This window comes from Bos javanicus, chromosome 3 (genome assembly GCF_032452875.1).
Source record: "Bos javanicus breed banteng chromosome 3, ARS-OSU_banteng_1.0, whole genome shotgun sequence".
NCBI classification, from domain to species: domain Eukaryota; kingdom Metazoa; phylum Chordata; class Mammalia; order Artiodactyla; family Bovidae; genus Bos; species Bos javanicus.
The window spans coordinates 11185911-11201458 of NC_083870.1; the positions used below are offsets into that span (position 1 = coordinate 11185911).

The 15548-nt window shown below is 42.0% G+C and overlaps 1 protein-coding gene across 1 annotated transcript in view; it reads left to right on the forward strand.

Moving 5' to 3' along the window:
• The window catches only part of SPTA1 (spectrin alpha, erythrocytic 1), an 87810-nt gene that overhangs the window by 54930 nt on the left and 17332 nt on the right, over nt 1-15548 (forward strand). The window contains exons 27-37 of the mRNA XM_061402261.1: nt 1098-1279; nt 3478-3577; nt 3692-3889; nt 5733-5876; nt 6354-6457; nt 7139-7301; nt 7702-7833; nt 8878-9015; nt 9173-9277; nt 10722-10930; nt 14747-14867. Coding sequence (XP_061258245.1) covers nt 1098-1279; nt 3478-3577; nt 3692-3889; nt 5733-5876; nt 6354-6457; nt 7139-7301; nt 7702-7833; nt 8878-9015; nt 9173-9277; nt 10722-10930; nt 14747-14867 — 1596 coding nt within the window. The remainder of the gene's footprint in view (nt 1-1097; nt 1280-3477; nt 3578-3691; nt 3890-5732; nt 5877-6353; nt 6458-7138; nt 7302-7701; nt 7834-8877; nt 9016-9172; nt 9278-10721; nt 10931-14746; nt 14868-15548) is intronic.

The window sequence follows — 15548 nt, forward strand, 5'->3', positions numbered from 1 at the left end:
GCCCGGGAGAGGGATTGCTGGATCATATGGCAATTCTATTTTTAGTTTTCTGAGGAATCTCCATACTGTTTTCTACAGTGGCTGCACCAAATAGCATTGAGGGAAAATATATTGTAAATGTTTGTGAGTTTGTGAGTTCCAAGTGACCAGAACTCTTCGTGAGTTCCAAGTGACTAGAATGTATAGCAGTTAGTTGGAGATCAGTAGTCTAAGATAAATAGGAGATGATCATACCTGGTATGACCAGGCTTATGCCTGAGTGTGATGCAGAGCTTCCTTAGAAGGGATTGAAGAAGCTTAATCCTACTCTGGCCAAAAAAAATGAACTCTAAAGCTTGCCAAATACACTCTGGAATAACTCAGGGGGAGCATAGAACTTGCATTACCATAAAAACCAAAAAGAAGCACAGAAAATGTCTACATTAAAAAGATCTTCATATTAATTGACACTTGCCACCAACCAAGTCACTTAACCACCCTGCCCTATAGCCTTGTTTATTTGTTTATACAAAGGTTTATTTTTAAATGTATGATAGATTCCAAGACAATACTTCATTCTTCCTATAGGTGGCAACAGATGGTATGTCAGAGAATACAAATATTTAAATAGGAATGGAATTAAGGATCATCATTGCCTCAGGCACAAGGAACAGATTCCTTTTTGTAAGATTTCTTAATTCCACCTGTGGCCAGGGGACCCTTTCCCTGCAGCCTTTCCTGTTAGCTCCTCGAATTCCTTCTGCTCCTCCTGTTTCTGCTTGAATGCCTTATCTTCCTCTTTAATCTTCTTGACTTGCTCTTTGGGCTGCTTCAGGGGCTTCTTCTTGCCACCTTCACGGCCCAACATGATACCTGAGGCCTCTTCCCTGGACCTTACTACCAGAAGCAGCCTTCTAATCATAAAAAGAAGCATGGTCATGTCAAGAGTGATTACTTTGGGAATTATCATATGCATCAAAAGGGTTTCCACTATCATATAAAAAGTAGCAAGACCTCATTGATGTCTATTTGAGGAAGAAGCACCCTGAGGCTTGAAACTCTTTTGCTAGGATTCAGGTGTGACACCAAGCTGACTGTCAGTGCTCTTGACGCCCTAGGTGGAGGTATTGAGGGACACAGCAGATCGACTCAGTGAATCCCACCCAGATGCCACTGATGACCTGCAGAGCCAGCAGTTGAAGCTGAAGGAGGCCTGGGATGACTTGCAGGGGCTTACAAAGGATCGTAAGGAGAACCTACAGGAGGCCTTAAAATTCTACCAGTTCCTCAGCCAGGCCAGGTAAGGTTCCAGAGGCAGACTTCCACCAGGTGGAATTGGCAGGGTCCATGCCTGGCCCATAAATGGAGATTCTAGGAGCTGTCTGGGTACAGGTGTTCTTCATTACCTGGTTTGGAGGGTACCTCTTGGTCCAGATTGTACCTTTGGTAAGGAACAAAATTCTCAGGTTCAATATTTCAAGCCATGAAATATTGAATTTTGGGAGAATATGAGGTTATCTAGGCCAATTAAGTATGCTTCTATGGAGTCTATACTATATAGAGAGTGCTATATGAGGAATTATAGAATATTGGGAGTTCCCAGAGGCACTAGTGGTAAAGAATGTGCCTGCCAATGCAGGAGACAAAGGAGATATGGATTTGATCCCTGGGACAGGAAGATCCCCTGAAGGAGAAAATGGTAACCCACTCCAGTATTCTTGCTGGGAAAATCCCATGGACAGAGGAGCCTGGAGGGCTGCAGTCCATGGGGTCACACAGAGTCGGACATGACTGAGTACACACATGCATAGAATATGGGGAGATAGTCTATTGGAAAAGCAAAGAAGAATACATATAACCATGGTAGAACATAGAACAGCCCCAAACACACATCCCAACAAATAGATGGAACTATATAAACAAAGGCATGAGAACAGGAAGGTATAGAATGCCCATGATGCAGAAACAGCTAGAGCCTGAGTTTTGTATGTCACAGGGGTGAGGAGAAATAGCAAGAGATAAATTCAGAAATGCTAAGCTCAAATCCTTTTTTAAATTAATTTTTTATTGGAGTTTAATTGTTTTTGATTGTTGGAGAAGTTTCACTGTTTTGGTAAACAGTTTAGACATGATCATGTTTTAGCAAATACACACTTTATCTGTGGAAAAATTTGCACACTCTGTCCCATCATATCAGCCTACATTTAGAATTGAGGGTTCAGGAAGTAACAGCTTGCAATGTAATATTTTTGAAGATAAAAGGGGGCGACTTTGGCAAATGATTGCAAGTGTTCTTGCCAATGCCCTCCCCAATTCAGCATCTCTGGAAAGTTATAGTGTTTCACATAGTATAAATAAATAGCATACATACTCACTCCTCCAAAGCATATATATGCCCATACATCTCTGTTTATATAGCTTCTGCCTATACTTCAGATTCCATGTTAAATGCTGACTCTTTCCCTTTATGAAATATTCTTCAACATTGCAGAAGTAATATTAGCACTCTCAGAGCAACTCTAACACCTTATTTTATCTCTTCAGGACAGTCTTTCTTTTTAGGGTTTTTGAAAAAAAAATACTAGTCTCTATGTTTTGCTTGCTTTTTGTTTTCTTCTCTCAGTATAAAGTGTGAACTCCTAGAAGGCACAAATACATCTTTTTCACAATAAAACTTAGTTGTTTAAATAAGTGAATAAATGAGTTTGCAAAAGAAGAGGACTTTCTGCCCTACAGCTACAGATTCCTATTTAATAAACAAGAGTAAGGGCACTCTTCATGAGATGCTGAATTTGACCATCATATATAATTTTTTAACTCAATGACATTTACCTTCTGGGACAGATGGACTTTATCCCTCCTTTTCTAATTTATTGACTTCTAAAAGAGTGGCAAATGACCCTGGTTTAATCAGCAGCAGAGAGTAAGTATGTTGTGTATGTGTGTGTGTGTGTGTGTGTGTGTGTGTGTGTGTGTATGTTGGGCAGAAGCATGTACTGGATTCGATTTGGAATAAGAGTAAGAAGAAACACATGCCTCACCTGAGATTCTATGCTAAGACAAATCTTTAAACCCAAAAATCCACTTTAAAGGAGTAGGACATGTTAAAAGTAATGGAATATGTACCAGTCCAGGATTCCAGTGTCTGGGTTCTACTCCATCTGTCTGTTTCCAGTTTTAGCACATAGGCAAATCACTTACATTCTCTAGGCCAACTTCCTCATCTCCAAAGTAGAAGGAAAAGAATTCCCAGAATTCTACTCAAAATTATTGCAAGAATCAAAAGAGATAGTGTGTGAAGAAAATTTCAAATGCAACAGAATGCTATTATTAAGTTATACAGTGAAAACAACAAAGCTAAGATCTGTGAAGGCTATAAACCAGAAAGAAAATATAGATCTGGAAACGTTTTCTAGGGGAGAAAAAGTCCAAGGACAGACAATTTTATAGCAAGTTGCAAGGTTTCCTTGATTCAATTTCAGTATGCCATTTCTCTAGGGACTTACAGAATTGGATTAGTGGCATTGGTGGCATGGTTTCATCCCAGGAACTGGCTGAAGATTTAACTGGCACAGAGATCATGATAGAGCGGCATCAGGTATGGTGACAAAAGCCTTAGCCTTTGATCACATAACCTCGCAAACTTCCTGCATTTTGCAACTTTTGTGAGATGTCACTGGACTCACCAGTCTCTGATCCCTTTTTACCACAGGAGCATCGTGCTGACATGGAGGCCCAGGCTCCCGCCTTCCAGGCCTTTGAAGATTTTGGTACAGATCTTACAATCAGTGGGCACCGGGCCAGCCCCGAAATTGAAAAAAAGCTTCAAGCTGTTAGACTAGAGAGAGATGAGTTGGAGAGTGCTTGGGAACAACGCAAAAAGATGCTAGATCAGTGTCTGGAGTTGCAGGTACTGCAAATTCCCAATCGTTAAACAGGCTTAGCTGAGTCTGTTCCTTCTACGCAGTTTCACAGAGTTAATACAGGTGCTTATTTCACTGGAATTCCATTCCAAAATCATAAAGGTATCTCTTGATTATCTGACATTGCATTTTCTGCTTTGCATTTTCTGATCATTGTAGTGTTCTTTGCTCCTTATTCTTGTTAATGAAAAGCTAAACAAAGTGGAGGTCAGTCCTAGGGCATGGGGCCCTGAAATTAAGTGGTTATAATTTATTGATATTTAAACTTACTTATTGATTGAAAGTTTTACTGATTGATTTTTATTGATTTTATTGTGTTCCTAGAAACACAAATCAGAGAAGGCAATGGCACCCCACTCCAGTACTCTTGCCTGGAAAATCCCATGGGTGGAGGAGCCTGGTAGGCTGCAGTCCACGGGGTCGCTAGGAGTTGGACACGACTGAGCAACTTCACTTTCACTTTTCACTTTCATGCGTTGGAGAAGGAAATAGCAACCCACTCCAGTGTTCTTGCCTGGAGAACCCCAGCGACAGGGGAGCTTCATGGGCTCTGTCTCTGGGGTCACACAGAGTCGGACACAACTGAAGTGACTTAGCAGCAGCAGCAGGAACACAAATATTAGTAAGATAGTGTCTATTTTCTAAAAGTAGTGAAATTAGACTTGTAGACAGATCATTGGAAAAGACCCTGATGCTGGGAGGGTTTGGGGGCAGGAGGAGAAGGGGATGACAGAGGATGAGATGGCTGGATGGCATCACCAACTCGATGCACATGAGTTTGACTGAACTCCGGGAGTGGTGATGGACAGGGAGGCGTGGAGTGCTGTGATTCATGGAGTCGCAGAGTCGGACATGACTAAGCAACTGAACTGAACTGAACTGAACTGAGGCAAATCATTCTAATATATAAAATAATTACTGATAAAATGTGTGAATGTTTTGAGATTATAGCAGAGGGAGTGATTAATGCTCCTGAGGGAAGTGAGTGAAAATGTCACATGCTGTTCTGAAAAGCAGTCTTTGCCAGAGTCTTAAAGAAATAACCAGCCAGTTTTCACCAAGTGTGTGTCTGTGTATGTGCGTGTGTGTGTGCATGCTCAGTAGCTCAGAGTGTCCAACTCTTTTGTGACCCCATGGACTGTAGCCCCTGGGCTCCTCTGTCCATGGAATTGTCCAGGCAAGCATACTGGAGCAGGTTGCCATTTCCTACTCCAGGGGATCTTCTTGACCAAGGAATCAAACCCACATCTTTTGCATCTCCTGCATTGGCAGGTGGATACTTTACTACTGTGCCACATGGAAGCCCATTTACCATGTCTAGGGTATGGAAAATAGTACTGCAAGAATGGAGGAAAGCTTATATGAAAACATAAAACATGTTTTCAGGGAAGAGTAAAAGGTCCAAGATAGCCAAGGTTTATTGTGTGAATGTTTCTTGAAAGAATATTGACATCCTTTCAGATCAGGTCAGATCAGATCAGTCGCTCAGTCATGTCTGACTCTTTGCAACCCCATGAACCGCAGCACGCCAGGCCTCCCTGTCCATCACCAACTCCCGGAGTTCACTCAGACTCATGTCCATCGAGTCAGTGATGCCATCCAGCCATCTCATCCTCTGTCGTCCCCTTCTCCTCTTGCCCCTAATCCCTCCCAGCATCAGAGTCTTTTCCAAGAGTCAACTCTTCTCATGAGGTAGCCAAAGTACTGGAGTTTCAGCTTTAGCATCCTTTACAGGGTCCCTATTATCAGTATCATGGGAGAGGTGGGAGATCATTTCCTCTGTCTGCCTGGAATGAACATACCATATACATTTAATTTTAACCCCCATAGTTGTTCCGAGGGAACTGTGATCAGGCTGAGAGCTGGATGGTGGCACGTGAGAATGATCTAAGGTCGGATGATAAGGGGTCCTTAGACACCCTGGAGGCCTTGATGAAGAAACGTGACGATTTGGACAAAGCGATTACTGACCAGGTAATAACAGCTAATACAAGAATTCCAATAATAACTATTAGTAATAATGACAGAAATCCTGAACATGTATGTGGTTTTATGATTTGCATGTATTTTAATTCCCATTTGCTTTTTACATAAACTCTGAGGTAGGCGGGCAACATAGTGGCTTAGTCTTAGCCAAGGTGCAAAAGCTATTTTATATGCTATCCAACATCCCATTCAATGCAGGAATCACTTTCTACAATGACCAAGAGAAGTGTCTGTTCTATAGGGAAATCGGCACCACACATGTAGTCCACCTCAGTATCACTATTGATGTTTCTCTTCTTGTTGAGTTAAAAGCCACCTCCCTTTAAGGCATTTACCTTTTGGCTTTGGTTTTGTTGCCCTTCATGAAGCCACAAAGGATATATCTCTCCTTTTCTAGGAGGAAGTCAGATTGCACCAAGAGCCTAATTTCTGGGTCTCTGGGCCTTTTCTCTTTCCTTTATCTAGGATAATAGAATCACTGAACTAGATCTTTTTGCTGAACGACTCATATCTGAAGACCACTATGCCAAGGAAGAGATTGCTGCTCGGAACCAACGGATACTAGACAGGTCAGTATTGAGCAGTTGTTTTGTGAGCTATAGGAAGATATAGGAGCTTTCCTTGTGGCTCAGCTGGTAAAAAAAAATCTGCCTACAATGCAGGAGATCTGGGTTAGATCCCCTGGAGAAGATACCCTGAAGAAGAGATAGGCTACCCACTCCAGTATTCTGGCCTGGAGAATTCCATGGACTGTATAGTCCATGGGGTTGCAAAGAGTCAGATACAACTGAGTGACATGCACTCACTTACTCACTCAGGAAGATATAGAAAAGTGACTACTTTACTAGAATTGAGGATGGAGATAATACTTTGAGTTCTCATTTCTGTGCTGTGCTCTTCTAAGCTGCTTCAGTTATGTCTGACTCTTTGCAACCCTGTGGCCTATAGCCCACCAGGCTCCTCTGTTCATGGGATTCTCCAGGCAAGAACACTGGAGTGGGTTGCCGTGCCTTCCTTTAGGGAATCTTCCTGACCCAGGGATCTAACTCTCATCTCTTACATCTCCTGCATTGGTAGGCAGGTTGTTTACCACTAGTGCCACTTGGGAAGCCCATATATGACATATAAGTGTTCAAATAATGAGAATGAGAAGATAAAGTGCAGATAAGCAAATAGGGATATTCATGGATATGGCATCAAGGCTTGGTGGAAAGATAGAGGGCAGAGAATAATCTAGTTCTGACTTTCAGATGGAGGATTCTCAAAGAACAGCTGACTGCTGAGCGGATGAAACTTGGAGACTATGCTGACCTAAAACAATTCTACCATGACCTCAAGGACCAAGAAGAATGGATCGGTGAGATGCTGCCCATAGCCTGTGATGAATCCTATAAAGATCCCACCAATATTCAGGTAAGTTCAAAGTAAGAATCTTGGAAAACTTCAACATACTCAGACTGATGAACGAATGGTCACCTTCTAACGTGGAAAACTTCCTTACTGTTCAGACTGTCGTCCCTGCCTTCAGGGATTTCTGAGTCTAACGTGGAGGGAGTTCTTCCCAAGAATTGGATGGTATGGTGAGGGAGGTGGGAGGGGGGTTCAGGATGGGGAACACGTGTACACCCGTGGTGGATGCATGTTGATATATGGCAAAACCAATACAATATTGTAAAGTAAAAAAAATAATAAGAAGAAGAAAAAAAAGAAAAAAAAGAATGAATTAAGAATCCTTAATTTTTCCTTTTAAACAGAATTTATCTCATCTTATTTTCTAAATTAGATGGTAATTTAGATTCTGCTTTCCCTTCAGAGAAAATATCTGAAGCACAAGGCCTTTGAAGATGAGGTCAATAGCCGAGCTGAGCAGGTGGAAGGAGTCATTATTTTAGGGAACACTCTGGTTGAGCGGAGGGCATGCGATGGTAATGAAGAGTCTGTGAAGGTGGGTTCTGCTTACAATGGGCTTTGGGCTATCATAGGAAGAGAAATCTTTTATACCCTTTTGGTGTTTCCATGTGTAGGAATATGGAATATATTTTGTTAATGGTCTTCCCTTTGTTTTTTTCACAAAAGAGGAGGAAAATATGTTGTTTTGGGATTCCCTGATAGCTCAGTTGGTAAAGACTCCATCTGCAATGCACGAGACCCCAGTTCAATTTCTGGGTTGGAATGATCTTCTGGAGAAGGGATAGGCTACCCACTCCAGTATTCTAGAGCTTCCCTTTTGGCTCAGCTGGTAAAGAATCCGCCTGCAATGAGGGACACCTGGGTTGGATCCCTGGATGGGGACGATCCCCTGGAGAGGGGATAGGCTACCCACTCCAGTATTCTGGCCTGGAGAATTCCATGGACCGTATAGTCCTTGGCATCACAAAGAGTCGGACACGACTGAGAGACTTGCACTTTCAGACCTTATCACTCCCATCATACTCAGCATCTTGACCTCCAAGACAGCTTTAGACTTAATTCCTATGTGTTATCATGCTTGCTTATATTTTATGTCCCTACCACCAAGAGTTTTGGCATTTAGGCAATCAGTTTCTGTAATCAGTCCAGAACTCTTTCTTCAAAATTTCTGTAAACACCTACTGTTGCTTTCCCAGATTTAAACCAGCGTAAACAATTATGATTTAAAATATATGACCCTCAATTACTGGAAGATTTTGGCTAGACTCAAACTCCAGAGCCTCCCTACATTATCCTTTCAATTTGTCACAGGACCCTAAATACCATAATGACCCCTCAATTCCAGAGAGGGGGCTGTGATCAAGTAGGGCTTCCCTGGTGGATCAGACAATAAAGAATCTGCCAGCAATGCAGGAGACCTGGATTTGAACCCTGGGGTTGGGAAGATCCCCTGGAGGAGGGTATGGCAATCCACTCCAGTATTGTTGCCTGGGGAATCCTATGGACAGAGGAGGCTGGTGGGCTGCAGTTCATGGGGCCTGCAAAGAGTCAGACGTGACTGAATGACTAACACGCACAGGATCAAGTAGAAGAGTTGGAGAAAAACTGGAACTACTTGCTTGAGGTAACAATTGACAAAGGACAGAAGCTCGATGAAGCTAGTCGCCAGCAGAGGTTCAACACAGGCATCCGGGACTTTGACTTCTGGCTCTCAGAGGTATTTATACCTGGAAATGGTGTGGGCATGGGAGTTTAATACATGAGCAATTTCCTTGACTTTTCTTGGGAAAAGTTTGGGGACATGGTTGTGAATCTTGTTCTCCTTAAAGACAGTTTTCATCTGGCAGCTGTATTGCTTACCTTTCCATTTCCAGGCAGAGACACTGCTGACCATGAAGGATCAGGCCAGGGATCTGGCTTCAGCAGGAAACTTGCTCAAGAAGCATCAGCTACTGGAAACAGAGATGTTGGCTAGACAGGTAAGTAGTATTAGAATTACACTCTTCTGGCCAGAACAGAAATGTTGGTGACTTTTCACTTTCCTGTCTCAGGAGTCCATTTGAGAACACAGCTTTGCAAAGCTTAGCTTAGTATTCTCAACCAGCAGTCATTATAATCAGGTCAAATCCATAGACTTCAGAGCTGTTAACTTTATTATCATTAAATCATAGATTCTAAGATTCCAATAAAATGTGAAAGTAAAAATGTTAGTCACTCAATCATGTCTGACTCTTTAAGACCCCATGGACTGTAGCCTACCAGGCTCCTCTCTCCATGGAATTTTCCAGGCAAGAATACTGGAGTCAGATTCTAAGAAGTAGATCCTAAAAATGGTCTTGTTTACATTTTAACCATGCATATAAACTCACTCTCTTCCAAAGCTGATATATTTGATCTGGCATTTTAAAGAAAATAAAAGTTTATTTTTCAGAACTACTAAAAAAAATCAGATGGGAGCACGTGCAAGGCAGTTGAACTATATGTACATTGTGAAAGTTCTATGGAGCATTTCAGTTGTATCCTAATGTCAAGCAGAGAGGTGTCCTGTGAGCTATGATAAACATTCAGAGAGGTGTTAATTTCACGTTGATGGATTTTGTATCATCAGCTTTATTTGGTAACACAGACACAGAAAGAACATGATGTCAAAGGTTTTCTTAGTTTCAGGACTTGATGATATTCTCTTGAACATCACTAGGGGGCAGACTTGGAATGCAAATAGACAGAAGAGGCTGGCTGTGTTCTGAATGTGACTAGCCTGAGAACGTTGCCAAAAGAGAATCTTGGACATTTCAGTCACTCAGCCTGTGTCATATTCAGCACTGTGAAAAGATAACCCTGTTTGGAGACACAGTGCTTGTTCACCAAGGTCTTATTTTCCATATGGAGAGAGGAAGAAAACACAAGGGAAAACATCAGAAGGCCAAATACACAGTTCCAACAAAGTAGCCATGCTATCTACAATGTCCGTAGTCTTGCCCTTATCCAAACTGAGTTAAAAGAGCATAAGGCCAAATTCATTATCTTCAAAAATGATCTATTTTCCTCAGTCTTTGAATTTGAACTAGCAGTGTTTAATGGTCTACTTAATACCTGCTGCTACTGCTACTGCTAAGTTGTTTCAGTCGTGTTCGACTCTGTGCGACCCCATAGACTGCAGCCCATGAAGCTCCCCGGTCCCTGGGATTCTCCAGGCATGAACACTGGAGTGGGTTGCCATTTCCTTCTCCAATGCATGAAAGTGGAAAGTGAAAGTGAAATCGCTCAGTCATGTCCGACTCTTCTCGACCCCATGGACTGCAGCCTACCAGGCTCCTCCATCCATGGGATTTTCCCGGCAACAGTACTAGAGTGGGGTGCCATTGCCTTCTCCCACTTAATACCTATACTACACTAATCATTGAGGACACTTGGGCTTTCTAGGATGCACTCCAGGACCTGAACACATTGGCTACAGATCTGATCTCCAGTGGAACTTTCAATACTGACCAGATTGTGGAGAAAAGGGATAATGTCAACGAGCGCTTCCTGAATGTCAAGGAATTGGCGGCTGAGCATCATGAGAAACTGAAAGAGTCATACGCCTTGTTCCAGTTCTTCCAGGACCTAGATGATGAAGAGTTCTGGATAGAGTATGTACTGACAGCTCACATTGCGTGGATAGTCCAGGAAAATAGATAATCCACCAAACATGTTCTTACTTGATGCTGAAATGAAATAAGTAAAATGAACGTTGGTTTTATTTTTATCAGTTTTTTTCACTATATGTACACAGAAGGAGACAGGCATGAAGGGAGTGAGGAGAAGTTCACATACATTCTGGGAAGAAAATTAAGGAGCTGTATATGTTTGTTTTTTAGACTTCCCATAGCTCAAACGATAAAGAATCTGCCTGAGATGCAGGAAACCAGGGTTTGATCCCTGGGCTGGGAAGATCTTCTGGAGAAGGAAATGGCAACCCACTCCAGTATTCTTGCCTGGAGAATTCCATGGACAGAGGAGCCTGGTGGGCTACAGTCCATGGGACTGCACAGATTCAGACACGACAGAGTGACTAACACATATGTTTGTTTTTAGATAGTTCATATGTGTTAAGTCCTCTGTCCATGAGATTCTCCAGACAAGAATGCTGGAGTTTGCTATTTCCTTTTGCAGGGGATCTTCCTGACTCAGGGACCAAACCCATGTCTCTTATGTCTCCTGCATTGGCAGATGGATTCTTTACCACTATGGCCACCTGGAAAACCAGATAGTTCATAGAATGTGTAATGCCCATTCTGAAGTAGATAACTGAGCATTTACAGTTTATTGGACTGCTTATTATCATGATTCTTTCTGTGTCTTACGTTATCTAATACGCAACTGAACTCAACACTGGCAGAAAATGTTACATAGTACCTGTGCTTTGTGCTTAGTCATGACAGACTCTTTATGACCCTGTGGACTGTAGCCGTCCAGGCTCCTCTGCCCATGGGGATTCTCCAGGCAAGAATACTGGAGTGGGTTGCCATGCCCTCCCCAGGGGATCTTCCCAACCCAGGGATTGAAACCAGGTATCCCACATTGCAGGTGGATTCTTTACCATCTGAGCCACCAGGGAAGCCCAAGAATACTGGAGTGGATAGCCCATCCTTTCTCCAGGGGATCTTCCCAACCCAGGGATTGAACTGAGGTCTCTGCCATTGCAGGCAGATTCTTTACTGACTGAGCCACCAGAGAAGCCTACATAGCACTTGCTATGGTATTATCGCTGATTCTTCAGTTCATTTCAGTTCAGTCACTCAGTCGTGTCTAACTCTTTGTGACCCGTGGACCACAGCATGCCAAGCCTCCCTGTCCATCACCAACTCCTAGAATTTACTCAAACTCATGTCCAGTGAGTCAGTGATGCCATTCGACTATCTCATGGTCTGGCGTCCCCTTCTCCTCCTGCTTTCAATCTTTCCCAGCATCAGGGTCTTTTCAAATGAGTCAGCTCTTCACATCAGATGGCCAAAGTATTGGAGTTTCAGCTTCAATATCAGTCCTTCCAATGAATATTCAGGACTGATTTCCTTTAGGATGGACTGATTGGATCATCTTGCAGTCCAAGGGACTCTTAAGAGTCTTCTCCAACACCACAATTCAGAAGCATCAATTTTTTGGCACTCAGCTTTCTTCACAGTCCAACTCTCACATCCATACATGACTACTGGAAAAACCATAGCCTTGACTAGACGGACCTTTGTTGGCAATGTCTCTGCTTTTTAATATGCTGTCTAGGTTGGTCATAACTTTCCTTCCAAGAAGTAAGCATCTTTTAATTTAATGGTTGCAGTCACTATCTGCAGTGATTTTGGACCCCTCAAAAATAAAGTCTGTCACTGATTCCCCATCTATTTGCCATGAAGTGAAGGGACCAGATGCCATGATCTTAGTTTTCTGAATGTTGAGCTTTAAGCCAACTTTTTAACTGTCCTCTTTCACTTTCATCAAGAGGGCTCTATAGTTCTTCTTCACTTTCTGCAATAAGGGATGTGTCATCTGCATATCTGAGGTTATTGATATTTCTCCCGGCAATCTTTATTCCAGCTTGTGCTTCATCCAGTCCAGTGTTTCTCATGATGTACTCTGCATATAAGTTAAATAAGCAGGGTGACAACATACAGCCTTGACATAGTCCTTTTCCTATTTGGAACCAGTCTGTTGTTCCATGTCCAGTTCTAACTGTTGCTTCCTGACCTGCATACAGATTTCTCAAGAGGCAGGTCAGATAGTCTGGTATTCCCATCTCTTTCAGAGTTTTCCATAGTTTATTGTGATCCACACAGTCAAAGGCTTTGGGATAGTCAATAAGGCAGAAATATATATTTTTTCTGGAACTCTCTTGCTTTTTTAAAATTAAAAAAAAAATTTTTTTTTCTCTTGCTTTTTCCATGATCCAGAAGATGTTGGTAATTTGATCTCTGGTTCCTCTGCCTTTTCTAAAACCAGCTTGAACATCTGGAAGTTCACGGTTCACGTATTGTTGAAGCCTGGCTTGGAGAATTTTGAGCATTACTTTACTAGCGTGTGAGATGAGTGCAGTTCTGTGGTTGAGCATTCTTTGGCATTGTCTTTCTCTGGGATTGGAATGAAAACTGACCTTTTCCAGTCCTGTGGCCACTGCTGACTTTTCCAAATTTGCTGGCATATTGAGTGTAGCACTTTCACAGCATCATCTTTTAGGATTTGAAATAGTTCAACTGGAATTCCATCACCTCCACTAGCTTTGTTCATAGTGATGCTTTCTAAGGCCCACTTGACTTCACATTCCAGGATGTCTGGCTCTAGGTGAGTGATCACACCATTGTGGTTATTTGGGTCATGAAAATCTTTTTTGTACGGTTCTTCTGTGTATTCTTGTCATCTCTTCTTAACATCTTCTGCTTCTGTTAGGTTCATACTATTTCTGTCCTTTATTGAGCCCATCTTTGCATGAACGCGTCCCTTGGTATCTCTAATTTTCTTGAAGAATGCTCAACCACACAACTGCACTCATCTCATTTGTCTTATTTCTCCCCTGGTTCATCATGTTCATTTTCTATAAAACTGCTGATTCTTGTTCATTATCAGTGAATCAGAGGAAAGGAATGCACATAGGGCACCAAGCAGGACATTTTTTAACCTTTTTGGAAATAGTAAGATATTGTAAAACAACTATATCCCAATAAAAGAAATAGTAAGATATTTTCTACCTAGTCTTTCACCACGCTTCAAGGTGACATTCAAACATTTTATACGCAGAACAAATCCAACTGCCATGACTGCTGTAATGTCAGTTTTTATGTCTATTTTACCTGAATTAATTATTGATATGGGCTTCCCCTGAGGCTCAGTGATAGAAGAATCCAGCTGCCAATGCACAGAGTTGCAGGAGACCCCTGTTCAATTCCTGGGTCAGGAATATCCCCTAGAGAAGGAAACGGCAACCCACTCTGGTATTGTTGCCTGGAGAATCCCATGCACAGAGGAGCCTAGCAGGCTGCAGTTCACAGCGTCACAAAGAGTTGGACACGACTGAGCAGGAATGCATACCATATACATAATTATTGACATTAATAGAAGGTATATAAGCATATATGTTTGTATACATATATAGTGAGTATGTGTGTGTGTGTGTGTAATTTTCACATTTTTTGAAAGAGAAACAACAGTGAGTTCTTGAGAAAAGAGAAGAAGATACACATGTAGACAGGCAAAGAAATGAATGAGAAGGCTCTTCCAGTACGTTATTTTAATTTGTGTTGCTCTAAGTCCAATATTTTGCTGAAAGGCTCTGCCACTTATTAACTTTGTGATTACTGACACCAGAGTGTTCCAGAATTTACCGCCACCATACCCCCAGCCAAACACATATGCTTAGAAAACCATCTTTTTAGGATGTCCTCAGATGTCTAAAGTCTAAAAGTTTTCTTCTTTGGTCTCAGGGAGAAGTTGGTACGAGTGAGATCCCAGGACTATGGGAGGGATCTGCAGGGGGTTCAGAATTTGCTGAAGAAGCACAGACGCCTAGAAGGGGAGCTGCTGGCACATGAACCTGCCATCCAGGTAGGAATATGAAACCTGAAAAGACAGAGATAATATAATAGTAGCACTTCATGTTATGAATAAATATTAGGTTGGTGCAAAAGATTTATGGTTTCAGACCCTAAATTTTAAATCATTATAACTAGCCTCAAACACATGTTTATTAATCAAAATAGGAAACATTACAATCAACACATTTTTGCCAGTGAGAAATAAGTTTGTATATTCCTGTTGCATAAAAACCCATGCTTCAGAATTCAGTGAACTCTTGGAAGCATTTTCTGCCTCCTGCTGGTCTTGATACATTTTCCCTGCAAAGAGTTGTTAAGGTGCTTGAGGGAGCGGTAGGTAGTCAGTTGGTAAGAGGTCAGGTAGATATAGCAGATATAATTGGGCTACAAAGGCAAAATTTTTAGCCCATTTCATCCAACTTTTGAAGTGTTGGTTGTGTGACATGTGGTTGGGCATTGTTGAGGAGAAGAACTGGGCCCTTTCTGTTGACCAGTGACAGCTGCAGGCATTGCTGTTTTCAGTGCATCTCATTGATTTGTTGAGCATACTTCTCAGATGTAATGGTTTCACTGAGATTCAGAAAACTGTAGTGGATCAGAGCAGTAGCAGACTACCAAACAGTGACCATGACTCAAAATATGGCTTTGGGAAGTGCTTTGGAGCTTCTTCTCAGTTCAACCACAGAGCTGG